General features: G+C 42.4%; 1 protein-coding gene across 2 annotated transcripts; it reads left to right on the forward strand.

The window, feature by feature from the left end:
- The first annotated feature begins 4,761 nt into the window (after positions 1 to 4,761).
- si:ch211-225h24.2 lies at positions 4,762 to 27,114 on the forward strand. 2 transcript variants are annotated; one of them, XM_042300841.1, is made up of 5 exons: positions 4,762 to 5,131; positions 11,951 to 12,058; positions 15,221 to 15,274; positions 23,462 to 23,577; positions 24,830 to 27,114. In XM_042300841.1, exons 1-5 carry the CDS (start codon positions 5,045 to 5,047, stop codon positions 25,257 to 25,259), a joined length of 795 nt encoding a protein of 264 aa, XP_042156775.1. In that variant the 5' UTR covers positions 4,762 to 5,044; the 3' UTR covers positions 25,260 to 27,114. The 2 variants fall into 2 exon arrangements, with proteins under 2 accessions (XP_042156775.1, XP_024234000.1); XM_024378232.2 differs by lacking the exon at positions 11,951 to 12,058 and having other exon boundaries at positions 4,768 to 5,131.
- The last annotated feature ends 33 nt before the right edge of the window (positions 27,115 to 27,147 follow it).

The following is a 27,147-nucleotide window of genomic DNA, read 5'->3' on the forward strand; positions in this document are numbered from 1 at the left end:
GTGTGTGTGTGTGTGTTTAACTATTAGTAAACAAACAAAGGTTTGACCAACTGGGGACATTTTGTTAGTAACCACGAGGTCAAATGCTATTTCTAGGGGGTTTAGGGTTAAGGTTAGAATTACTGTTAGAGTTAGAACTATGTTAAGGGTTCGTTTTAGGGTTAGGAGCTCGGGTTAGTTTTAGGGTTAGGAGCTAGTGTTAGTTTTAGGGTTAGGAGCTAGGTTTAGTTTTAGGGTTAGGAGCTAGGGTTAGTTTTAGGGTTAGGAGCTAGGGTTAGTTTTAGGGTTAGGAGCTAGGGTTAGTTTTAGGGTTAGGAGCTCGGGTTAGTTTTAAGGTTAGGAGCTAGGGTTAGTTTTAGGGTTAGAAGCTAGGGTTAGTTTTAGGGTTAGGAGCTAGGGTTAGTTTTAGGGTTAGGAGCTCGGGTTAGTTTTAGGGTTAGGAGCTAGTGTTAGTTTTAGGGTTAGGAGCTAGGTTTAGTTTTAGGGTTAGGAGCTAGGATTAGTGTTAGGGGTAGGATCTAGGGTTAGTTTTAGGGTTAGGAGCTAGGTTTAGTGTTTGGGTTAGGAGCTAGGTTTAGTGTTAGGTTTAGATTTAGGGTTAGGGGTTAGGGAAAATAGGATTTTGAATGGGACTGTTTGTCCCCACAAGGTTAGCTGCACAAGACTGTGTGTGTTTGTGTGTGTGTGTGCGTGTATGTGAGTCTATCCCCCTGAGCTGAGCTATCCTAATCACACTGCAGTACACAACATACCTGTGTCAAAAGAGAACAGACACAAGGGCTAATACAGTCCAATGGGACCTAAGGGCCTGTAGAGAATCAGTCCATTTTATATAATAGCATAAAGCCTTAAAAACAAACTGAATTGTTAAAAACCCATACACCTGTAGAGTCTGCCTGGTTGGTGCCTGTAAGATAAAACAGATCGGCTGGATTTGATTTGATGCCACATGGAGTTACTCTGAATTCTGTCCGTCTCAAAATGTGAACTGATGAATTTAAGGTTCAACAGAATAGATGGATACACTTTACATTACAGTACCCCTATTACTGTGTATCTACTCAATACTCATGTAATTACAGTGTAACAATATTGTAATTACTCATTATTACACTGTGCTCACAGCACTAATACTAACATTAGCCATAACCCTAGCCTCAACCCTAAACCAAACCCTAACTCTAACTTCAAGTCCATACACCGGCTCAACCCCATCCCCAACCTTAGCCATAGCCACTTGTAACACAGGAATAATTACACATTAGTAAGGACAGCATTGTACACTGTTCAGTACCCTGCTTTTGTTAGGACATAAGGTTCAAACAATGAATCACACTTTTTTAAACTCTTTGAAGAGTGTGTGTGTGCTCAGTGTGATGCAGCACATTCCTGTGGTGGTCCTTCTTTAACTGTGGAATGGTTTAGCCTGGTTTCAGTGTGTCCTCTTCTTCTGATCTCATTAAACCCTATCTCCTGTGTAAGGACTTTTTTCCAAACCCCCCATAACACACGCACACAAACGCACACAAACGCACACAGACGAACACATATGACCACAGACGCAGCACACACACACACACACACACACACACACACACACACACACACACACACACACACACACACACACACACACACACACACACACACACACACACACACACACACACACACACACACACACACACACACAGAGCGAGAGAGAGAGAGCTGATACACTGAACCCATACACCACACACAGTAGGAAAGGACAGGAATAATCGTAACCTGAAAGGTCAGCTATTGATCTCTGGACAGAAGATAGCTGACCACTTTTACATACTAACAAATAGGTTTCATGCAAAGACACATCCGTGCTATTTTCGGGCTCTGTTAGCATGCAGGTTATGGTGGTACAGACTTGACAACATGTCTTGAATGGATCTTGTTCTGAATGGTAATGGACCGGCCTCATTGGAAGAGTTAATCAGATACTGACAGGATGTCATACTGTAGGTAGAGAGGATGATTCTAACACAGATGAGTTTGGTTGGTACACTGGATTGCCAGAAGCCCAAACCCCATTCACAACCGCCTTCCCTGGGGCAAGAAGTGGGGATGGAAATAAAAACTTGAGCTGCTTCATTCAAAGCACCATGTCTTCATTTTTGAGGAAGGGCACGTATTTTCCGCTGGTTTCAGTGTTAAAGTGTAACTGATGATGCAGTTGCTGCAAAAACAGGCAGGTTGCCCTACTACACTCAAATGCTTGTTCAGCACCATTAGACCCTCTGACTAGTTCAAAAAAACAGGTTATTTGAACATGTTTTGAACATCCCCTTTTCCCCCTTCAATCTCTAACCTTTGACCCCTTCTGTTAGTCTCACATTCCATTCCCCACTGTCCCTTTTTATTTGGTACTCTTTAACAAGCCTGCCGCTAACAATCTGCTTTGACAAACACCCCTCACAAACACAGCCATTGTTGGGAGCCAGAGACTCTGAGAGGGAGAGAGAGAGCAGGAGGAAAACCCTTGAGAGAATCAACAACTGCAGTATCTCTCTGTGACATTCTCCTGCGGTTATTATGATGAATGGATGTTTTTGACTTGAGGATGAGGGAAAAACATTTTAAAATAAAAGGAAAAGGGTTTTGAACTTGATCCTACTCAGTTGTGAGAGCGCATCATAGCGACTGTCCTTCCAGGTCTTGGCTAAAGAGACTTATGGTGGTCCCTCAAGTCATCATGGTGAATAAAATCCAATCAGATAGATGCTGAGTTAGTCCCATTTCAGACTTCTAACATTGTGTTAACCCTGAAACCCTGGGAGCAGTTACAGATCATTATTATTAGTGTTGTGGGAGAGAGCTATAATTAACCACACACACACATGCACGCGCGCACACACACACACGCATGCACACGCATGCACGCACGCACGCACGCACACACGCACGCACACACACACACACACACACACACACACACACACACACACACACACACACACACACACACACACACACACACACACACACACAGTACAGGGGTCTTCCCAGTGGATGGAGTGAGAGTAGGCCATTGAGTGCAGATCATGGTGTGATTGGTAGTTTGGGTGGGGTGTGAGAACTCTGACCTTTGACAAAGTCGTCATTGTCTATGGACAGAGACGATTAAACAATTACCCTACTGTCTGATGACGATTATGGACACTTGTTCTACAAGTGGCCAGTTGGGTCATGTCCATGGGAAACACTAAACCCTCATTTACATATGTATACATCTCCTGGAAATGTTAATTTGTGGCAACTTACTCTTATTGTGATCCACAGTGATAGGTCAATAAAAATGATCTACCTCATTTAATAGGTCACTTTTGTTGTGGACACACCACTTTGTATGCGAGGCACTGACCTTAATGATTGGACATTAAACCTCACTTACAGTACAACACATCACCAGCTTGCCATACAGAACTCACAAAAGTGGGGATGTCGTCAGAGCTAAGGCATTGAGCAAGCGCATGAGCTATTTGTTCCTAATCTAGGGCTAGGGGGGTTAAAGTTAGTGTCAGAGGTTAAGATTGCATGTATGGTTTGAAAGCACTTCCATTAATCCACGCATGCATGACCAGATAACGACATCTCTCAATACACCACTTTCAGGGAATTTCTCAACATACACAGTACCTCTTTCTGTAAAGACCAAACAACATCTAGAAAGTTGCTTCCATAATGTACACAAGTGATCAAAAATGGAATTGCTTTAGATGTGAATTCCACATGCTCAACCATCACAGATCCCTAGTAGAGTGTGTCATCAAAGGAACAACATACATTGTTTAGAGGTACATCTAAAAGAGGATGCAGAAACTCTGAAACCCTAATTGTTATAGTTATTCAACAATCTTACAATCCTAATTGATTTAGCTGTGAAGTTGCAGCCATAGAAATGTATCCAGATCCTGAGGATCAGGTGAACAGTGTTAGCAAGGCTATTTTAGGGACCAGTCAGCAGCATAATGTGTAATTTGTTCCCGAGGCCTCAGGCTTTCTTTATTCAGAGAGGAGGGAGGACTGGAAGGAAGGAGAGGGGGGAAGCAGGAGCCCAGTTTTTTGCCCACTCTGTTAAACCACAAGGCTAACTTTAATCAGAACTGCCTGGTGTCATGCATACTCACACCACTGAACTGAACTCCAATTGTTTTTCTGAGTTACATATAGGCTGTTATGCTGAGTCATGAAATCACATTGCTTTTGTTGGTTTATTTGCATTTCCTTACATCTATTGATCTTCCAATAGGGATGATTGTGATGCAACCTGCACCCCCACCACTACCCCTGATAACACAGAACATAATCTCTGAGATGATGAGAAGTATTTGCATATTACATTTACATTCAAATTAGTTCAAGAGATGATAGGGCATAGTCCACTCAGTTGGAAAACATTGTGTGCTGTCTTGACACCTCATTTGTTCAACTAGGCCTATGGGCTACTAAACCAAGCCACAATGCCCAATTCATTTCCAAATCAGTCCTAAAGCTCCCAAATCATTACATGAATGCATATAATGGTTGGTTGGTTTGAATCTAAATATAAGGTTTCAGAAGCACTGCCATACTAGATTTCTACAAATCCTAGTTTTAACTTTAGAAAAAGTTCCAACACTTCTGCCTAATCTCAGCCCAGTGACTTCAAAGGTGGAAAATACAACACTCCTCAAAGTACCATGGCAACCATAAAACGGGACTCATGTGGGGGGATATGGGAGGAGCGACGTGGGAGGAGATCCAGGTGGTGGTCGAGATTCCGCAAACAGACATAGGCTACATCAAATAGGCCTACACCAAAACGTCTTTGAACTGGAGTTTGGCGCTGCATAAAGTCGCTTGCCTAAAAAGCTGTTTTCATGGAAAGGCTCCAAGATCTGTTGTAGTTACCACAGCGGTGGTGCTTATTTGCGATCTCTCGAGAAACGGAAAAAAAAAGTTTGACAGAACGAACTCTTCGCTGCGTTTTGATGTGCGCGCGTCCAGATTGATTAAAGAGCAATTTGGAAAGATGTTCAAGAAAAGCAAAAGCAAAGTGTTGGTGGACTATGTGTCGGAGGAGGACGAAATATCCTGGCATCATCAACACACTTACAAGGTAAGGAGAGCAGCCAAGCAGCTGGCACAAATAAAGTAGAGGGATTATAGCGCACATAGGATGCAGGGGTTCACGTAGCTGTTTTAGCCGGTGTTTTCGTTTCGTGTACTTATGATCAACAGTTAGATCTGAGGCCTGGTCCAAATCATTTGTCCCTGAAACACACATAGAGCACAGCCCTAAATATTTTATTTGTTATCGGAATAGTAACTAGGTTATATCATATGTTATACTAAAACTTTTAATTTGGCTCTATACTCTAGAATTTTGGATTTGAGATCAAACGTTTTATATGAGTCGATAGTAAAGAATGTCACCTTTAGAGGGTATATTCTCGTACATATCTGTTTTACCGTTTATAAATAAATGCACTTTATGTATGTAGTCCCCCCATTTGAAGGTGTCGAAAGAGTATTACATTTAGTCGAAAGTGTAGTATTTGGTCCCATATTCCCAGCACGCAATGACTACATCAAGCTTGTGATTGACTCTAGATAGTTTGTTTTGGTTGTGTTCAGTATTATTTTGTGCCCAATAGAAATGAAGGGCAAATAATGTTGGCCTATTGTGTCATTTTGGAGTCACTTTTATTGTAAATAAGAATATAATATGTTTCTGAAATGTTATATGTTAATGTGGATCAGTAGAGGCTCCTCAGAGGAGGAAGGGAAGGATCATCCTACTCAGTGAATTCCAGAAAAAGAAAAATGAGGATAGCTAGTGTCTTCAATACAACACCTAGGAGGTTGATGGTTCTCAATCCCTTCAATAGACTTACATAGTAATTATGATGACTTCTGGAGGACGTCCTCCAACCTATCAGAGTTTTTGCAGCATGAACTGTCACTGAAAGCATACGCTACAGCTAGCTAGCATTGCAGTGCATACGTCTGGTTGAGTAGTTGACTCAAAGAGAGAGAAAGACAATAGTTGAACAGTTTTGAACAAATTAATTCTGTCTCAGGCAAATCATTTCATAATTTCAAATAATTTCATGATCATTGTAGAAAGCTAGAGTAATGGCTCAATGCAACAAAATGGCTACCAAGCAAAGAAATACATTTCTTCACAAATTAAGGAGAAGCAGCAGAGAGGGAGAGCTAGCTATATTTTGTTGTATTTTTTCTCCTTCTTAGTTTACCTTTCACTTACTTAGGTAGTGAATGCAGATAATTTAGCCTAGTCAACAACCTCAAACAGAGAGGAATGCAAGCAAAGTGAAATGGTGAGAGAAGGAGAAGGAATTATACAACGAGCAAAGTGATGATGGCTACGATGAAAGTGAATTGTGTGTGCTGGTGATTCCGCCGATTCTGTTGCAAAACGATTCTTAAACGTGGTTACAGAAAATGATTATGTATTATAATTAATTAATTGTGAATAATGATGTGAGAAAGTTATAGAAGCATAAATAGCATACCCCCCAAAAGTATATATGAAAATATGTTGCCTCATAAAAAACATTTTAGCGCAAATCCAAAATGCTGGAGTAAAGAGCCAAATAAAAAAGCTTCACTGTCCAAATAAATACGTAAGGGGAGTGTGGATTTCAATACACTTTAGTAATATATACAACCCTTAAGGTCATCACTGAAGCTGTCCAATTGTGCAACATGTTTTATTGAAGCATACTGTAAATTATGGTGCATTGTGTGGAAATTACTGTATTTTGAATGGTGCGGAAATTCCACCCCACAGAATACAGTACCGTACCATATCTTTGGAGCACCAAAAACCTTTTGACCACTACTGGGTGCGTGGTATTGTTGTTTCTAGCTTATTAACATATTTTGAGGCGTGCCTTGTTAGAGTCTATATTTTTTGCACCCTTATGAGAGAATAATGTACCAATTTAGCTCCTATGTGGTTATAGTGCCCCATGAAATGTAAAATGTATAGGGGATAGATTGGAGTGGCAGCAAGTCTTAAATGGTTGAACATTTTAACATTTTGTCATTGTGGTCGGTTTGGTCCTGTAGTCGCTGCCAGTTTAGAAGCCTTTGTTAAGGCCTATAATAGTGCAAGAAGCAGTGCGGCGTGGCAGGGTCCTGTTTCGGAGGGCGCATGGCTCTCGACCTTCGTCTCGCTCTCTCTCTCTCTCTCCCGTAGAGGAGTTGCAGCGATGGGACAAGACTAACTACCGATTGGACCAACCCCCTGTAATTACATTAAAATACTGTGAAATGCAAACAACTCATTCATTCATTCCTCCATTAATTCATCAATTCGTTCTGATTAAGTATAATACAGTACATTTTACGATATTGTACTGTGTGTCATTACACTGTACTTGCTTTGATACAGTATTTACAGTACCAGTCAAATGTTTGGAGGATAGTGATGCAGTCCTGCATCAGATGACTTGGCCTCCACAATCACCCAACCTAAACCCAATTGAGATGATCTTGGTTGACATGGACCACAGAGTGAAGGAAAAGCAGCCAACAAGTGCTCAGCATATGTGGGAACTCCTTCAAAACTGTTGGAAAAACATTCCAGGTGAAGCTGGTTGAGAAAATGCCAAGAGTGCAAAATATAAATTATATTTGGATTTCTTTAACTCTTTTTTTAGTTACTACATGATTCCATATGTGTTATTTCATAGTATTGATGTCATCACTATTATTCTACAATGTAGAAAATAGTAAAAATATAGAAAACCCCTTGAATGAGTAAGTGTGTCCAAACTTTTGACGGGTATTGTACTTCAAAGTAAAAGATCAACTGTCTTGATGTTCACCTGTTAAATGTAGGCTATAAACCACGCTGCCTATTGGATCACATACAACAAAAATTGAAGTACACAGCCTATCTATTACATAGGCCCAAATAAAAGAGAGATGCGCATGGTAATTTGTTGTATGGCTACTTCAGGAATATGAACACATCACAAACAGAAAAGGTGAGGAATATATTCTGCAATGGTTATAAAAAATAAATAGGAAATAGATTCTTATGTCTAATTGTTTAGATTCCAAAAGTAAAGCACTTGATTTTCACTCGTCTCATTAACGGCAAACCCTTGAATGAGTAAGTGTGTCCAAACTTTTGACTGGTACTGTATGTATGCTAGTATGTAGCCTACTGTAATTTTGATTTGTTGTTAGTAGCCTAAACAATGTTTCAGTATTCGCGGGAAGTCCAGCATATTTAGGTTGGGGGAAAAGTCGATGCAAAACATTGTTGAATTAACAGGTCCACAACTATTTGCTGTTGTTTTCTCTTTCTGTCACAGTCCTTTGCCAGATACAGTGTAAACATCCTGCCAATAAAGTAAATAGACTGGTAGCTTATGTCAAATATGTGACAGAATGTGTAGGCGACAGTATTTCTGTGCGACAGGAGTGCGACATCATTGCCTATTTAATCTGAGCCAATACCAAGGCAGGACACAGAAACCCAATAATCTATTGATAAACTAAATATTGAGCAACAATTCGTCCTTTGCATTGAAGTGTGGGCTGTAGCCTACTTTTAAATTGTTTCCAATATACTATTTTTCCAAAAGTTAGTGGATTCATCTATTTCAGCCACACCCGTTACTGACAGGTGTATCAAATCGAGCCCTTTTATGGTTACTACACGATTCCATATGTGTTATTTGTTATTTCATAGTTTTGATGTCTTCACTATTAGTCTACAATGTAGAAAATGGTAAAAAAGAATGAAAAACCCTTGAATGAGTAGGTGTATCCACCCTTTTGACTGGTACCAGTAGGTGTACTGTAATATGAAATACTGAATTTTACTCGCTGCCGTGCTGCCAGTAAGATACTGTCAAATGCATGGCAACCCCTTTACAGTGTAGCCTGTTGATTGAACATGAAAATGTGTTCAAGTGACGTCATGCAATATCTGTCAAGCATGTCCTTCCAGCACAAAGAAATTCATCTCAGTCCTTTTCATAATCCTTTTTAACTATTGATATAGTTCCTTGACATTAATTACATAGAGTTTAATTGTAGCCTACACTAGCTTCAATATCATCATATAGGTGTCGATCTTAATTTGAGCCAGTTTGCTATATCAGGAAAATAATCCTGCAGCAACAGGAAATGTGGATTATAATTAATGGACATTTCTGTAGGGGTTGATACATTTTTTTGTAATGGAAAATCATGTCTGAAATGTCGAAGTGGAAATTACAAACTTCAGAAGCCCTTTTAAACCTTAAATACACTACACATTTTTATATTTCCTGCTTTGTAGGAATGTTCTCCTGCAACAGGGGTATCAAAATAAGATCCTACATCTGTACACCGGCATGGAAAGTGTTCTAGGGGTCAAATTTGAAGCTATGGAGTCAGCCCTCTGTTATGGAAAACAACGGATAAGAACAGATAAGCTGATCCTCACACACAAAAATAAAATAGCACATCAGCTGCTCAGTTAAGATCCCCTTAACAAAACTGCCACACACACACACACACACACACACGCGCGCACGCACACAGACACACACATGCAGACACACACATGCAGATACACTCTGCTCCCTTCTAGCCTATTTACCAGCTGAGTACCAGCAACATTTGTGGGGCCTAAGAGGTCCTTCTTCTACCCCCCATATTTGCCAAGCAGCTGGCCTCTGTCAGACTGCTGGGGACAGCGAGAGAGCCCCAGATATGAGAGAACACCCCCTTTCTCACACACACACATACACACACTCGGGCCTTATTACGGTGAGGATGAGGCCAATACTGCACTGTTCCGTTTGCTTCCGTTTAAGAAACGTTTTTCAACAGAATCTCCGGAATGAGTACACCCCTGATCACGCTTAAATAGAGTTAACCTTCATAGCAGTTACGTTGTATTCCTTCTCTTCACTTTGCTTGTGGAATACAATGCACAACATATCAGTTGTATGTAACCAGGCGAAAAAATACTTTCCAAGCCAAACCGCTACACACAGCCTAGATCATTGTCACCATTAAAGTAATGTCATAGTCAGCATAGATAATATAACTAAAGCACTAGTAAGCCCGCTACAATCATGCAGCAATGTTTGTGTACAGTCAGTAAGCAGTTACACCCACGGGCCTCGGTGGCAATAAATTAGTAATACTTAAAGCTCAGCTTGACTTGAAAGAGTTCCAGTGTTGTGTTGGAAAGTCATAGCCAGCTAACTAACATAGCATCCCTATGTTTGAGCAGGGTGTTTCAGTAGGCTAAGTAAGTGAAAACAATTATGAAATCTCTCTCTCTTTATTTCTCTCTTGATTCTTCTTCATTTTAGAAGAAATGAATTTGTTCAAAACTGTTCAACTCTTGTCTTTCTCTCTCTTTGAGTCAACTACTCACCACATTTTATACACTGCAGTGCTAAGCTAGTTGTAGTTTATGCTTCCAGTAATAAGTAAGATTAATTCTCTGATCCTTTGGGTGGACAACATGTCAGTTCATGCTGAAAGAGCTCTGATAGGCTGGAGAAAGTCCTCCGGAAATGGTCATAATTACTGTGTGAGTCTATGGAAGGGGGTGAGAACCAAGAGCCTCCTAGGTTTTGTATTGAAGTTAATGTACCAAGAGGAGGACGGAAGCTAGCTGTCCTCTGGCTACACCATGGTGCTACCCTACAGAGTGCTGCTGAGACTACTGTAGACCTTTGCAAATAGTGTTTTCATCAGTTTTTGGTGACGTGATTATATTTAGTATAGTTTTATCTAGAAAGGATAACTTTTTTAATGTTTTAAAATCAACATTTTTATGAAATTCACTGAGGAGGATGGTCCTCCCATTCTTCCTCTGAGGAGCCTCCACTGAGGTACACTATCTGAAGGCTTATCTTTAGAGGGCATTTCTGCTTTCTCAAAACAGTGTCCAAGCTTTCTAACCATCAGGGGCATATTTACACTACTTGTTCTAACATCAATCTCAGTGTTCTCTAATGTGGGATTGATCGTGTGGAGAGAAACGGTTGGCCAACACTCTCACATGAGTCTGTTAAATATTGTAAATCACCAAAGGAAAATCATGGCCCCTGCCTTATTGGGTGGTCCCTGATGCTGCCCTGGGAAAGTCTATATGTGGAGGTTACCCATAAGAACTGATTCAGGGTTAGTTTTATGTTATCATTCCAGATGGTGAATGTTATGAGTAAAACTGATCCCAGTCCAGGTTTAGTTATAACCTATCCCTGGGGCCTGGGAAAGTAATCAGAGAGGTCTCCTCATGAAGCCATGCATGGCATTAAAGTGCATCCAGGGTCAGAGGTCTAATCATAAAATGTTCTTACAGAAGCTTTCTCCCCTCGTATCAGGGAAAAATGGATACCAGAACAAGGTCTGACAGGAGAGTCTCTGAATGTTCTGTTCTTGATTTTCTCTGAGAAGAGCTTTTTTCCTTCCTTCAGTTTAGGTCCCTGGGCAAAACAGGTTCTATTGGGAGAGGGCCAGGTGGCAGATCTGCCTCACCCAGAGAGAGGGAGGGAGGGAAGGGCAGATGGAAGGAGAGAGGGAGGGAGGGAAGGGCAGATGGGAGGAGAGAGGGAGGGAAGGGCAAATGGAAGGAGAGAGGGAGGGAGAGAGTGAGAGATGCACTCAGTAAGAGACAGAAAGAAGGTAGAGAAAACAGAGGTAGAGAGAAAGGAGTTAGAGAAAAAGTGAGAGAGGCATTAAAGAAGGAGAGACAAATATTTGTAGACAGGGAGAGAGTGTTTAGGGGTAAGGAGGAGAGAGTGTTTAGGGGTAAGGAGGAGAGAGTGTTTAGGGGGTAAGGAGGAGAGAGTGTTTAGGGGGTAAGGAGGAGAGAGTGTTTAGGGGGTAAGGAGGAGAGAGAATAGATTGGAAGTTAATATCTTCTTTCTCCACCGCGCTCTAGGGCTCCGGGGCCATGCTACAGCTTGCTTTCCCTCCACTCTCCTCGCAACAAGATCCTCCTAGTCCTGACTGTCTCTGTGATGTTACCGTGGGAGGAAGGTTCACCGGAGTGAGAGAGGAGGGGGGTGGGGTAGTGTTTGCAGGGCACTGAGTGTATAAACTATCATACTGCTTTAATACTACTGTAATACCACTGTAATACTGCTCCCTGTGAAGCAGGATTACCAGATTTTGAATCTAAATACTGACTTCAGAGGACTTCACCTCTACTCATTTAATCATGAACGGTGGAGGAAAATAAAGGAGAGGAGAGCTAATCCTGCTGTTGAGGATCAAACACTGCCTCTGCCCCGTAGGCCCCAATTATACAAATGTAATAATCATGCCTTGATACAAACAGAAAAAAAATATTCGGCATATTGCAGTAATGTGTTCCCTATTGCAATATGATGTTGATTATTTTAGTGAAGTGAAGGATTGTAAGAGCATTTATCTTGAATGATGCCTCTAAATCATTACAGGTGACTTTCTGAACTTGCAGTGCTAAAATCAGTTGTATGTGTCTTCGCCTGGATATCTGGCTTTCATCAAACAACTCAGTGCCAAAAATGGAAGCTTCAAACACCTAAAGAGACAGAGACACAGAGCGAGGGAGATGCAGATAGATAGAGATTAAAGCTCTGAGGACGGCAACCAACCTCTCTCTGCCTCTCTCCTGTTGTTGGGACATTTTTACTTAATCACAGCATTCTCCCTCTATTTCTCCCTCTTCTACTCTTTTCCTCTCTCTCTCGCCCGAACTCTCCCCCCACTCTCTCTCCTCTCTCACTCGATCTCTCCCTCTCTCTCCCCCTCTCTGTCTCCCTCTCTGTCTCCCTCTCTGTCCCCCTCTCTCTCCCCCTCTCTGTCCTCCCCTCTCTCTCCCCCTCTCTGTCTCTCTGTCATCTTTCTACATCTCACTCTCTTTCTTCTGTCCCCCCCCTCCCCCTCTCTGTCCCCTCTCTGTCTCTCCCCCCCTGTCATCTTTCTACATCTCACTCTCTTTCTTCTGTCCCCCCTCTCGCTCCCCCTCTCTGTCTCCCTCTCTGTCCCCCTCTCTCTTCCCCCCTCTCTCCCCCTCTCTGTCTCCCTGTCATCTTTCTACATCTCACTCTCTTTCTTCTGTCCCCCCTCTCTCTCCCCCTCTCTGTCTCCCCTGTCATCTTTCTACATCTCTGTCATCTTTCTTCTGTCTCCCTCTCTCCCCCTTCTGTCTCCCTCTCTGTCCCCCCCCTCTCTCCCTCTCTGTCTCTGTCATCTTTCTACTCTCCTCTCTGTCCCCCCCTCTCTCCCCCTCTCTGTCTCCCTGTCATCTTTCCATCCACCTCTCTTTCTCTCTGTCCCCCTCTCTGCTCCCCCCTCTCTGTCCCCCTCTCTGTCCCCCTCTCTCTCCCCCTCTCTCTCCCCCTCTCTGTCTCCCTGTCATCTTTCTACATCTCACTCTCTTTCTTCTGTCTCCCCCCCTCTCCCCCTCTTTGTCTCCCCTCTCTGTCCCCCCCCCTCTCTCCCCCTCTCTGTCTCCCTCTCTGTCCCCCCTCTCTCCCCCTCTCTGTCTCCCTGTCATCTTTCTACATCTCACTCTCTTTCTTCTGTCCCCCTCTCCCCCTCTCTGTCTCCCTGTCCCTTTCTCATCCCCCTTTCTCTGTCCCCCCTCTCTCTCCCCCTCTTTGTCTCCCCCTCTCTGTCCCCCCTCTCTCTCCCCTCTCTGTCCCCTCTCTGTCCCCCCTCTCTCTCTCCCCTCTGTCTCCCTGTCATCTTTCCACATCTCACTCTCTTTCTTCTGTCCCCCCTCTCTGTCCTCCCCCCCTCTCTGTCCCCCTCTCTCTCCCCCTCTCTGTCCCCCTCTCTGTCCCCCCTCTCTCCCCTCTCTGTCCCCTCTCTGTCCCCCCTCTCTCTCCCCCTCTCTGTCTCCCTGTCATCTTTCCACATCTCCCTCTTTCTTCTGTCCCCCTCTCTGTCTCTCTCTCCCCTCTCTGTCCCCTGTCATCTTTCCACATCTCTGTCTCCCTCTCTTCTTCTCTCCCCCCTCTCTGTCTCCCTGTCATCTTTCTACATCTCACTCTCTTTCTTCTGTCCCCCTCTCTCTCCCCCTCTTTGTCTCCCCCTCTCTGTCCCCCCTCTCTCTCCCTCTCTGTCTCCCTCTCTGTCCCCCTCTCTCTCCCCCCCTGTCTCCCTGTCATCTTTCTACATCTCACTCTCTTTCTTCTGTCCCCCCCCTCTCTCCCCCTCTCTGTCTCCCTGTCATCTTTCTACATCTCACTCTCTCTTTCTTCCTCTGTCTCCCTCCTCTCCCCTCCCCCTCTCTCTGTCCATCTACCTCTCATCTTTCTCTCCCCTCCTCTCCCTCTCTTCTCTGTCTGTGTGTCGTTAATGCTTTCTGCATCCATAAATAGTAGTAATTAGACTGGGCCTGTTGTGACTATGTTGTCTTTGATCTGTTGAGGTGGCTGTGTCCCAGAAGGCTTTGCCCTGACACGTCAAACCACCGCCTCACTCCCACCCCACTGCCAAACCCAATCATTTACCTTACACACAGTCAGCTGTCCTTAGGGGCAGCCATGTAAAACCAAAAAATATATTATCAACAAGATTTACAATGCAACTTTATAATGCAACATTCACACTCGATCAATGTAAATTACTATTATCAATCACCATATCTATTTTTAAGTCCAGACTGATACATGGTATAGAGCAGAACAGAAGACCCCTATTTGTCGTCTTTATCCTCTCCTGTGTCACTTCCCCTAGGTGGTCTCTCTGTTCTCTGAGTAAAGGGAGAGATCTGAGGGCCTCTCCCCCCGAGGCAGTGTTGATGTTACTGTTCCATAAATACCTCTGCCTTACAGGAAGGCCTGCACACACTGCTCTAGACTCAGCTCCGGTGTGTGTCTATGAACATGTCTACAACAGTGTGTGTGTGTGTGGGGGGGGAGTAGTATAGGAGTAGTACAAACTCTGAGATGTAAGTTTGTGGCTGTCAGCCTCAGGGACCAGAGTAATAGGGTATGCTGAGTATGCTGTATAATGTTCCACTCAGTGTACTATGTGTATGTTATATCTCTTTAGTTAACTCTGTGTGTGTGTGTGTGTGTGTGTGTGTGTGTGTGTGTGTGTGTGTGTGTGTGTGTGTGTGTGTGTGTGTGTGTGTGTGTGTGTGTGTGTGTGTGTGTGTGTGTGTGTGTGTGTGTGTTGCCTCTGGTTACTGACCCTGCTGTTTGTTGCTTTTCAGGATAAGGACCCAGAGGGGGAGGACGAGGAAGAGGCAGTGAGCCCTGTATCCAAGGTAAACAGCCCAATCCCTCCAAACACCACGACTGTTTAGTTATTCCATCTCAGACCCACACACCTCCAGTATCTAGCCCTAGACCCTCTATGTGTCAACCTCAACCCCTTTTCATTCCTACTTTCCTATATCTCTCCCCCTTATCTTCACATCATTCCCACAACCCCACTCCACCCTTCACTCCAAACCCTTCTTGCTCAAAACTTATTCTTACTCACTCTACCTTCACGTGTACACCCCCTACATATATATTTTGGACAGTGAGTCTAAAACTATATTTCATCATTTTGGATTTGAGATCAAATGTTTTATATGAGGCAACAGTACAGAATGTCTGCTTTTAATTGAGGGTATTTTCATATATGTTTTACCGTTTTAGAATGAAATGTATCTAGTCCCCCCCATTTGAAGGTATGATCCCCCCATTTGAAGGACAAATGCACTTATAGTGTATTACATTTAGTCAAAAGTTTAGTATTTGGTCCAATATTCCTAGCATTCAATGACTACATCAAGCTTGTGACTTTGTTTTGGTTGTGTTTTGGGTTATGTTGTGCCTAATAGAAATGAATGGTCACTAATGCATTGTGTCATTTTTGAGTCGCTTTTATTGTAAATAAGAATATAATACAGTATGTTTCTGAACACTTCCTCCACATTCATGTGGATTCTACCATGATTTCGGATAATCATGAATGAATCGTGAATAATGATGAGTGAGAAAGTTAGTGTCATAAATACCATACCTTCAAGACATGCTAACCTAATCACGATTCATTCATGATTATCCGTAATCATGGTAGAATCTACATGAATGTAGAAGTGTTCAGAAACATAATAGAACAGAACAGCATACTCTGAGTTGTCATGTTAGGCCCTGATCTGGCTATGCTATATGGTAGTGGGCTACACTAGTTCATTTAGCAGACAAGATTTGGTTAGAATTCCGAGACATTATTTTATATTATTTTATAGTATGAAGAATACAATTGAACATAACTGAATAAAATAGAAAGTATATTTTCTCCAAACGATATGAGGGAGTGCGCACATGCGACTATTCTGTGTTGAGAGGTTAACAAAGAAACAGGTCCTCCTATATGCTTCATTTAGAGTAATTTATGCAACTTATTTGTGATGCAACGTTGGGCTATTTGTTTAGATTTTTAATACATGCTAAGGCTGCATTATGCGACTCTAATTTGAAAAAAATTGCATGAAAGGCAATGAGCTCTGCTTTGTTCTTTGCACAGGCTGCACACACTTCATCAGTCTCTCATTCACAATTGGATAAGCTCTTGATAAAGCCTATGTCAATGTACTATCCCCCATAGTACAAAACTTAACCTATTCTATTCTGTGCGATAAATAAATATTCCAAACATAGTCTGGGACAGTTGTGGGATGCGATAGATCCCAAATTAATACAACCACTAGCATAAAAAAAAACATTTTTAAGCAATGAGGCTGACGCAACAGATCAGAACGTTTAGCTTAACATGTTGATAAACTGTTAGGCTATTTCTTCACATTATAAGCGCAGCAATACGCACACAGCATCTGTGGTGTCAGCCTCATTGCTTAAAAATGATTTTTTGATGCTAGTGGTTGTATAGGCTATAAGTCTGAATGTTCCAAAATGCAATCAATTAGCGGGAAAACACCATTCTCAAAAGTGACTGCAAATGTGATTATGCATGTAATGCTTTTATTATGAAGGTGCATTTTTATGGTGAAAATTATCTTCTCCAAACTTGAAACTCACACACTGCATATGGATGCCAGATAGACTCTTCACTTGTTGTAAAGTGGATTAATGTGCTTAATTTTAAGAAGTTATTTGGCCACTTTAGTTGATATACACACCTTATGGGCTCGGCTACATGAGGTATGTGACTATGATTTGAAAAAGTTGCAAAAAAAGGCATGCACTGTTTCTTACTGCACACAAACTGGGCATCATTCACAAATGATAATATATCATTCACAAGTGATAGGCGAATATTGTCACCCATTAGACTGTTCTTGATTTAATCTTGTCTTTACATTTACTAAATAACATACTGTATGTGTGAAATTTGTTTTGATATAGAATTATCATTATCATGCCACTGTCTCGAAACAGGAGTGGGGACAAAATACATGTTATTTATGCACATAAATCCCGTGGTTAATTCTTATGCCAGCCAGGTAGGCTGAAGTCCTGTTTTAAAGAGAATCAATGTGCTTAATATTAGGAAAGTTGAGAAATAAATATTGTAAGCCTATAGAAAGCTGATGTGATCCTCCTCTTTTTAATAGAGGCCATCACTGTTTTCTCACGCAATTGCATAGCCTATAGAAATGTTGTGCAACATGAGCTCATGGGCTCTCATGAAGTGTTTGATTAGATTTTTGATTACATTTGCATTGATGTCAGAGTGATTAGAGGGAAAATAGAGTGCTGAGTACCAGGCAGTTAGCAAGTTTAGTAGGATACTAATGACCATCAGCAGCATCAGAGCTTGGAGAAGCCTAATTACCGTAACCAAACGGTCACATGGAATTTGACTGCCGTCATGACTCATGACTGCCGGCGTGGCGGTAATATGGTCATCGTAACAGCCCTAGTTGTAGCTTCACTGTCCAAATAAATACGTAGGGGAGTGTATGTACACATCATACCCTTGTATCAAACCCCCTCAACCCCCATCCACTGGCCAGATATTATGACACAGTGGATATCCGTCCACCTCCACCTTCAACCCTCATCATCCCTCAGCCCTTAGTGTCTCTGCTCTGTTTCTCAGCCCAGGTCACCTTCATATCTGTTTGTGGTGATGTTATTAGATCTCTGTGTGTGTGTTTGGTGTGTTTTTGTGTCTTAGCTTTTGTTATCTGTTTGTTGTGGTACGATAAACAGGTGTCCGTTGTGGTTTCTGTCAACAAAAGTTTGTTGCTCTCCCCTACTGTGTGTGTGTGTGTGTGTGTGTGTGTGTGTGTGTGTGTGTGTGTGTGTGTGTGTGTGTGTGTGTGTGTGTGTGTGTGTGTGTGTGTGTGTGTGTGTGTGTGTGTGTGTGTGTGTGTGTGTGTGTGTGTGTGATCTCATGGGGTATTTCATAACCTGTTTTGATGAGATGCTGCTGGAATGTGTACAATTTGCTAAACCACCATACTTCCTAACCATGTGGTGTTTGTGCGTAGATACCCCAGGAGCTGTGCTAACTGTTACTGTAACTGTTCAGTGGACAAGACGTGGTGGTATTTCATAACCTGCTTGTAAGTGAGGATGGGGGATGGCTGGGTTGGTACGAGGGGGAAGGAAGCCGAACATTCTTTCGAGGAGTCAGGATTTGGTGGGGAGTAATCGGTGTGAAACAAAGCAAAGCTGAAAATAGCAAGAATTGTCCGGATAGAAAGCCATGATTAGAATCGCCAAAAGCATGGGTCAGTTTTATGCTTAGACAGAGTTATACGCTTCAGTGTAATGCCTTCATTACTTTGTATGCTAAAAAAAAACATATTAAATTGTAGAACTTGATGTATACCCATTTGATCATGCAGACTGCAGTAATACCAAGGTATGGATGAAAGAAATTCTTTCCAATAAGACGTCCATTGTTCTGTGTGGCATGGAGGGAAAAGTTGCCATCTCACACACAGAGAGCTTAGTGAGGTGAATAGCCTGCTTGAGGTGAATAGCCTGCTTGCTGGGCTGCATGGAGATTACACTGGGCTGTGGCTGCTATGCTGGCTTTGGTGTCCTGGAGGTGAAGGTTAAGGAGATCGCTGAGTAGCTTACTGTATACTATGGTACACGCGCACACACACACAGCTGCATACCTGGGTCAGGGTCGAAGCTTTGGCGTCACTGCTGGTCTCAGTGTTGCTGCATGGATTTGGAGTGTAGTAAACCTGATCCACTGTTTACACCAGACAACACAGGGAGAGACTACACCAATAAATAAGAGAACAGCCTTGTGGGGAGAGGGAGAGAGAGATGGTATGGGATTAAATTGACATTGATTAGGATCCCCATTAGCCAACGCCAACGACGACAGCTACTTGGGTCCGACACATAATGAAAAAGACATTACAGACAAAATACTTTACAATTTACATACATTTAAAAACATGAACATCTGGTGTGTGTGTGTGCATCTATCAGTTACAATACTGTACTGTACACATACAGTGCATTCAGAAATAATTTTTCCACATTTTGTTACTTTACAGTCTTATTCTAAAATAGATTGAATACATTTTTTCCCTCATTAATCTACACACAATACCCCATAATGACAAAGCGAAAATGTATTAAAAATAAAAAAACATAAATACTTTATTTATAGTACCAGTCAAAAGTCAAAGGTTTACTCATTCAAGGGTTTTTCTTTATTTGTAGTATTTTCTGCATTGTAAAAAAGCAGTGAAGACATCAAAACTATGAAATAACACATGGAATCAAGTAATAACCAAAAAAGTGTTAAACAAATGAAAGTATAAAAGTATTTTTTAGATTTTAGATTCTTCAAAGTACTTGAGTACTTTAAATGAAATTATGGGCAGAAAGACGAATTCAACTCCATCTTTCATCGAATCAGTATTCAGACCCTCTACTTTGTTGAAGCACCTTTGGCAGCGATTATAGCCTTGAGTCTTCTTGGGTATGACACTACAAACTTGGCACACCTGTATTTGGGGAGGTTCTCCCATTCTTCTCTGCAGACCGTCTCAAGCAGACCCTCTTTGTCAGGTTTAATGGGAAGCATTGCTACACAGCTATTTTCAGGTCTCTCTAGAGATGTTAGATCGGGTTGAAGTCTGGGCTCTGGCTGGGCCACTCAAGGACATTCAGAGACTTTTCCTGACGCTACTCCTGCGTTGTCTTGGGTGTGTGCTTAGGGTTGTTGTCCTGTTGGAAGGTGAACCTTATCCCCAGTCTGAGCTCCTGAGTGCTCTGGAGCAGGTTTTCATCAAGTATCTCTCTGTACTTTGCTCCGTTCATCTTTCCCTCGAACCTGACTTGTCTCCCAGTCCCTGCCACTGATAAACATCCCCACAGCATGATGCTGCCAACACCATGCGTGACACTTGGCATTCAGGCCAAAGAGTTCAATCTTGGATTCATCAGACCAGAAAATCTTGTTTCTCATGGTCTGAGAGTCCTTTAGGTGCTTTTTGGCAAACTCCAAGCGCACTGTCACGTACCTCTGTCACGGCTTCCGTCTGGCCACTACCATAAAGGCCTGATTGGTGGAGTGCAGCAGAGATGGTTGTTCTTCTGAAAGGTTCTTCCTTCTCCACAGAGGAATTATGGAGCTCTGTGAGAGTGACCATCAGGTTCTTGGTCACCTCCCTGACCAAGGCCCTTCTCCCCCGATTGGTCAGTTTGGCTGGGCGGCCAACTCTAGGAAGAGTCTTGGTGGTTCTACACATTTTCCATTTAAGAATGATGCAGGCCACTGTGTTCTTGAGGACCTTCAATGCTGCATACATTTTTTGGTACCCTTCCCCAGATCTCTGCCTCGACACAATCCTGTCTCGGAGCTCTACAGACAATTCCTTCGACCTCATGGCTTGGTTTTGCTCTGACATGCACAGTCAACTGTGGGACCTTATATAGACAGGTGTGTTCCTTTCCAGATCATGTCCAATCAATTGAATTTACCATAGGTGGACTCCAATCAAGTTGTAGAAACATCTCAAGTATGATCAATGGAAACAGGAGGCACCTGAGCTAATTTTTGAGTCTACTAGCAAAGGGTCTGAATATTTAGTAATAGTAATTTACAACATTAACAATGTCTACACTGTATTTCTGATCAATTTGATGTTATTTTAATGGACAACAAATGTGCTTTTCTTTAAAAAACAAGGACATTTCTAAGTGACCCCAAACTTTTGAACAGTAGTGTATATATATATTTTTGATACTTCAAGGGGTCTTAAAATTCTAACTCAAATAGCTAAATGATCCTTGGTGACCATCTTAAAATAATTTCATATAGCTTAGTAGAACCCCTGCTTAGACAGGGCTTAGAATCTGCCGGGTTCACTGATTAACACTCTTTATTGCATGTCGTATCATTTTAAAGGGCTGTTTCCCATCTTTCAAAAAATGGATAATGTTTGAAACGCTCAGAATGTTATGTGGTTCTCAGAATGTTATGTGCTTGCTGGGATGTCTCAACCTCAACCCCTCTCAACCTCAACCCCTCTGGTATGTGGAGGAAAGAAGGAGAGGATGAGAAGTAATCATATCTGATATTTATTAACCCCCCTACTTTATTAGGGTCTTTAGACTGTAAGGTATTTTAATGACACCTTCATCAAACTGTAAATACAACCAATGGCATTCCCCATAGACTTAACAAATCACACAGAGTGTGTATGGGTTTACTGTACAACATGTGCACGGTGGTGTGTGTGTGTGTGTGTGTGTGTGTGTGTGTGTGTGTGTGTGTGTGTGTGTGTGTGTGTGCGTGTGCGTTTATGTGTGTGAAGTGAACAGAGGATATAGTGTGGAGGGGTGCAGCCAACTATGCAGTGTTAGAGAGCTCATGTCTGTGTGTGTGGCATTGTAGAGAGTGTGCCTGTCTGTTGCCTACTCCACAGCAAAGAGGGCAAATAGGACCCTGCCTTTATTAAAAGGAGGTCTCTGGGTTCAACGATCTGGGATTAGAAGAGCTTTCATGGCCCTTTGTGTTTCTGTTTATATTTTGGTTGGCTTCTTTAGTCTGCAGACCTCTGTTTGTTTGTGTTGTCCTGTGTTCTCTGTCCTGTGTTCCAGAACAACAAGGTCTGAACTGGGGAAAAGGGTGTGTGTGTGTTTTAGTTCCATAGAAACAGCCTCTTACACAGTGGCTTGTTGACAGGTAACCTCAAACGTTACGAGGGTACAGATAATTTAGAGTCCAAATAATACGTCTATTACGAGAATTCTGAATATTTATCAGAAATGCCAGGAATATACTAATGTGAAAAGAACAGGTCAGATGTGAGTTGGTGTAAACGATATGACCTTGATATTTGACATTGGAATAAAGTGGGACAAGAACAAAAAGAGGGACATGAGCCAACTACTGCTAAAGGGCCAGAATCAGGATGGGCGTTCCCTGTGCGGATAGCAGACCTGCGTTCAAATACTATTTTAAGTATTTCAATTACTTTCACATTTCAATGTGAGTATTTGAACACATTTTCTTTGAAAATACAAGTAGTTGAATACTGGAATGTAGTTGGAAATACACTTTGGAAAGTATTGGCATGTATTTGAAAATACTCATACACAGATACAGTTTTCAAATATAAATATTTAAATGCTCCATGCACTTGAATCCATGTCTGTTTGGTCCTATGCGTATTTATAATGTATTTGGAAACATTTGAAAATAGTTTCAAATAGCCTAGATTTATAGGACATTATTTGAAAATACTTCAAATTAGAAGTAGTTGAATTCGGCCACATTATTTGAAAATAATAAGGCTGGAATTCCGATGTGACAGATGAGTGGGGGTTAGGTGGGAGGGTATTCTACTGGAATGTACTGACCAGCCAAGCGAGTAGTGACTGCTCTCTCTCTCCTCAGTGCCAGGGCTGGAGCCGAGATGACTGTGCTGTAACTGTTACCGCATTTTACACATAAATGGCCAATACCTGTATTCAATCTCCATTGAATCCATACATTTGAGTTAATCTCATCACTTAAAAACAGACTGTTCTGGTGGTGGAAGTCAATAGTCATAAAACACCACAGAACTGTTATGATTTTCATTCTAGAGCTTATGAAAACCTATTTAGTATTTACAGTCGTGTTTACAGTAGAGCCCAACCAATATATCAGTTCACAGATATTGACCTTTAAAGCGCTATATCGGCATCGTCCGATAACTCCACCTATAAGTGAAAAGGGGAATCTCATGCTTATCTGAACGTTTGCGGCCATTTTCATGATGTGTCATTGAAATTAGGAAATCAACAGTTGAAGCATAGTTATTGGAAAATTGCTATTTTGGATGGCAATTTATGAGAATTCAGTGTGGAAGAAAGACACTTTTTAATTTTGCTGATGTAAACAGATATATATTATATTATATTGGCAGATATATTGGTACCGGTAAGTTTTTAATCTGTTTTGGATCCCAAAAAAACATATTGGTCAGGCTGTAGTTTACAGTGATGCTCTGTTTGTTTTGGTCTCCCAGGAGGTGAAAGTGAAGAAAGTCAAGTCCAAGAAGGAGAGGAGGGATAAGAAGATGTTTTCTTCTCAGGATGACGAGCACTTCCTACTGACAGGGGTCACACTGGCTGACCGCAGAGGGTGAGATTGATCATATACTGTACTACCATCATGACATATAACAAAGTGCAGGCAAGTATTTGTATGTCATACTTTTGCTACCTCGCCCCACTATAACTCTTATTTCCCCAATTAGCTACAATGTGCAATAGGACTGGCCCCATAGAACATTTAGTTGGGCTCAGAGGGAGAGGGCGAGGTGAGCACTCTGTCTTCCCTCCTTCAGTGAGATGAATGTCCTGTCTCATTTGACCTCTCTGAGAAGGTGAGTCCTACAGTAAGCTCTGCTGGCGCTGCTGCTCTCCCAAAACCACCTAATCCTGGATAGAGCCTCCTGAACACAGACATGCAGACAGACATGCAGACAGACATGCAGACAGACATGCAGACAGACATGCAGACAGACATGCAGACAGACAGACAGACAGACAGACAGACAGACAGACAGACAGACAGACAGACAGACAGACAGACAGACAGACAGACAGACAGACAGACAGACAGACAGAGAGAGAGACAGAGAGAGAGACAGACAGACAAAGAGAGAGAGAGTCAGATAGCGAGACAGACAGTCTGGCTCACGTCAACATCCTGTCTCCACAGGGTGTGGAATGTATGGAGGGTAAATCATCATTCAGTGGCAGAAGCACAATACCTCTGGTATCCCTATACAATGCCCTTCTCAATGGGGAACGCACCACACTCCTACTTTAATGTCCTACCGATGCAGTAGGGGAAGTGAGGGGGAGGGGAAGAAAATATGTCTCTAAAGGAGTAGGTGTGGGTGCTTAGGATGCCCCGTTGTCATGCATACTTCTACTGGATAAGCAGAGCTGTAAATATAAAGTAGGGGTAAAAATGTCTACTTTACCATCCCACACCCTCATGTCCTAGTATCCTGCATGTTTACACGCTTAGAAAAAAGGGTTCCAAAAGGGTTCTTCGGCTGTCCCAATAGGATAACCTTTTTTGGTTCCAGGTTGAACACTTTTGTCTTCCATGTAGAACCCTCTGTGTAAAGGGTTCTACATGGAACCAAAAATAGTTCTTCAAAGGGTTCCCCTATGGGTACAGCCAAAGAACCCTTTTAGGTTCTAGATAGCACTTTTTTTCTAATAGTGTGTTTAGGATGTGGGCAGGGGAGTACCATAGCGTACATGTACACAACTACATTGGACTTCAAGGAACAATGATACATGTATTGTAGTATGTTCTTACTGCTTTTTGTACTCATAGTCCTCTTCATCCTCCCCTCTCTCTGTCTTTGATCAAGGTCCCACAAGAAGAACAAGGAGGAAGGGAAGGAGAAGAACAAGCCAATCACAGAGAAGGGCCACTGCTTCTGGGACAGCGTCACCATGACGATGAGGCAGATCACGCCCACCAGGAAACTGGACAAGCTGGAGGGCTGGGAGCCGCCGCAGTTGCCCGACCAAACCGAGACACCCACCGAGGAGGCAATGGAGGCTCAGAGTGGGACCAGGGACTCGCCTGTGTCCTTCCCCCAGGCCCTGGGGCTCCCACTGGGGCTGCCCTCCTGGACAGGTCTGGGTCTAGAGGAAGACTCGTCGCACTACGCCAACCTGTCAGAATCGCGGGATTCCACGGCCGTCAGGTGGACAGCCCGCGCCAAAGGCAAGCTGGCCGGAATCAGGAGGCGGAGCCGAGGGAGTGTTTCGGAGACATGGGAGGGGTTTAAATAAAAGCTTTACCCCTTACCTGCCAGCAATCCCTGCCCCTCACCTCATTCCTCAAATTAAGAGGAGGGGAAAAAGACATGCCTGTCTGTCTCTGTGCTGCATAAAGAACTGATTTGGTATTCCTCCATTGACATTCTGAGTGCAGTCCTGACTTTTCCGTACAGCATAGACGAACACACCCCATATATCCCTGACTGTTCACTCCACAACATAGCAGATGAACTTACAAAGCAGACAAGGTCACTAAAATCTATTATTATTGACTTTGTGTTGAAACTGTGTTTTAATGTTACAGAGACATTGAGCCTGGGAACACATTATGCTAGGTTGATCTGAGTGGACTGGTTTGGCAGTGTAGAGAAAAGGGTCACCATCTTGAAAAGGATGTCATAGATAAGAGGTTGGAAAGTAAAAAAGCAAACACATGAAGGCCTTACCTTAAACTGTGTATCCACTGACCTTTGACCATTTTATATTATCAAGCCAAGAGAATGATTTCCAAAGGAGATTTTGTATGGTAACATAGGCATTCATGTTTTATGCTAGAGTGTAGTTTGAGAACAAGACCAACTATGCTACTGTAGGCCTTATTTAATGATACGTTTTCCATGTTGTTTGCCTTCCCTGGCCCTGCAGTAAATGTCTACTGGGAGAGGAATGTGTCAGAAGTCTTAGCTCCTAATAAGCATAGCTAAAAGGCTTAAAATGCTTTGTCCAATAATGTGTAATAAGCCTTTCAGGCTCTGAACCATAAGTGCAAATGTGTGTTAGCGAATATAGGCTGCTGAATCTGGAGTATTGTTAATGAATGATATGATCTAAATGTTGTTACAAGCCCAGCAGATGGCGCTCCGTTGGAGTGTCATGAATACTGTACATTCAAATCTAATGATAAGAAACATTTTCCATGCAATAAGAGGACTGAGCGCCATTTTCTGCATGCAGTCTGTGTGCTGTTTCCCCGATTAGACAAAAAGCCGTGATGTGCCTTTCTCTACAGTATGTGTTATGGCATGCTTCTCTGCTCACCATATTGGAATAGACTACTACTGGACCATGCTCACCATGAGGATCAAATAATGTGATGGGCAATCCCAGCATGCATCACTGCTGCACCCCTCCCTGGTTTTGACTAAATGGTTTTCAGCTACGGAGAGATTTGACTTTTTGTAGCAGGCTAGGAGAACTCACACTGCAGGTTAAGATAATTAGGTTAAGGTTAGGAAAAGGGTTAGGGTTAGCTAAAATGCAAAAACTCCCGGCACGACTAGAACATACAACTAGAACATACAACTAGAACATACGACTAGAACATACAACTAGAACATACAACTAGAAAATATACCATCTAGTATACCATCTAGCCACACCCCTCCCTTCTCATTCATGGCCATGAGAAACTTCCTGTATTCCAGTATTCATGGTTTCCAACAATTTTGCCAGCAGCCGAGGTGCTTTTGGGACTGTGACAGAAACTAATTCAACAGACATTGTTAACATGAGATCTGCTGTTGTATGTGCCTGTGTAAATGTGTGTTGGTGCTTTAGTAGGATAGCAGTGAGTTATTGAAGAATCATTTTATTTCATTTTCATAGCAAAAACATTGTTTTGTGTGTGATTGCAATTGTATATTTTAATTCCAAACAGAATCAGGCTTTCCACTTGTAGGTGGTTCGACTTGGACAATCCTTTCATTTAAATATGTGCCTTTATTTTCAAATCTACTTAGTCCCTTCTTCCACAGCCACGTTTGTGCACAGATATGGGTTCCTTGCCACGATGGCTGTTAGAGCTTCTGTATTTACTAAAAAGAAGGGTCACATTTGTTCAGAAGAATAAAGACCTGCCCTGCCTGGATTGTTTGGATCTGCTTATTTCAACAAGGTGTCG

The sequence above is a fragment of the Oncorhynchus tshawytscha genome, linkage group LG18 (assembly GCF_018296145.1).
Source record: "Oncorhynchus tshawytscha isolate Ot180627B linkage group LG18, Otsh_v2.0, whole genome shotgun sequence".
Lineage (NCBI taxonomy): Eukaryota > Metazoa > Chordata > Actinopteri > Salmoniformes > Salmonidae > Oncorhynchus > Oncorhynchus tshawytscha.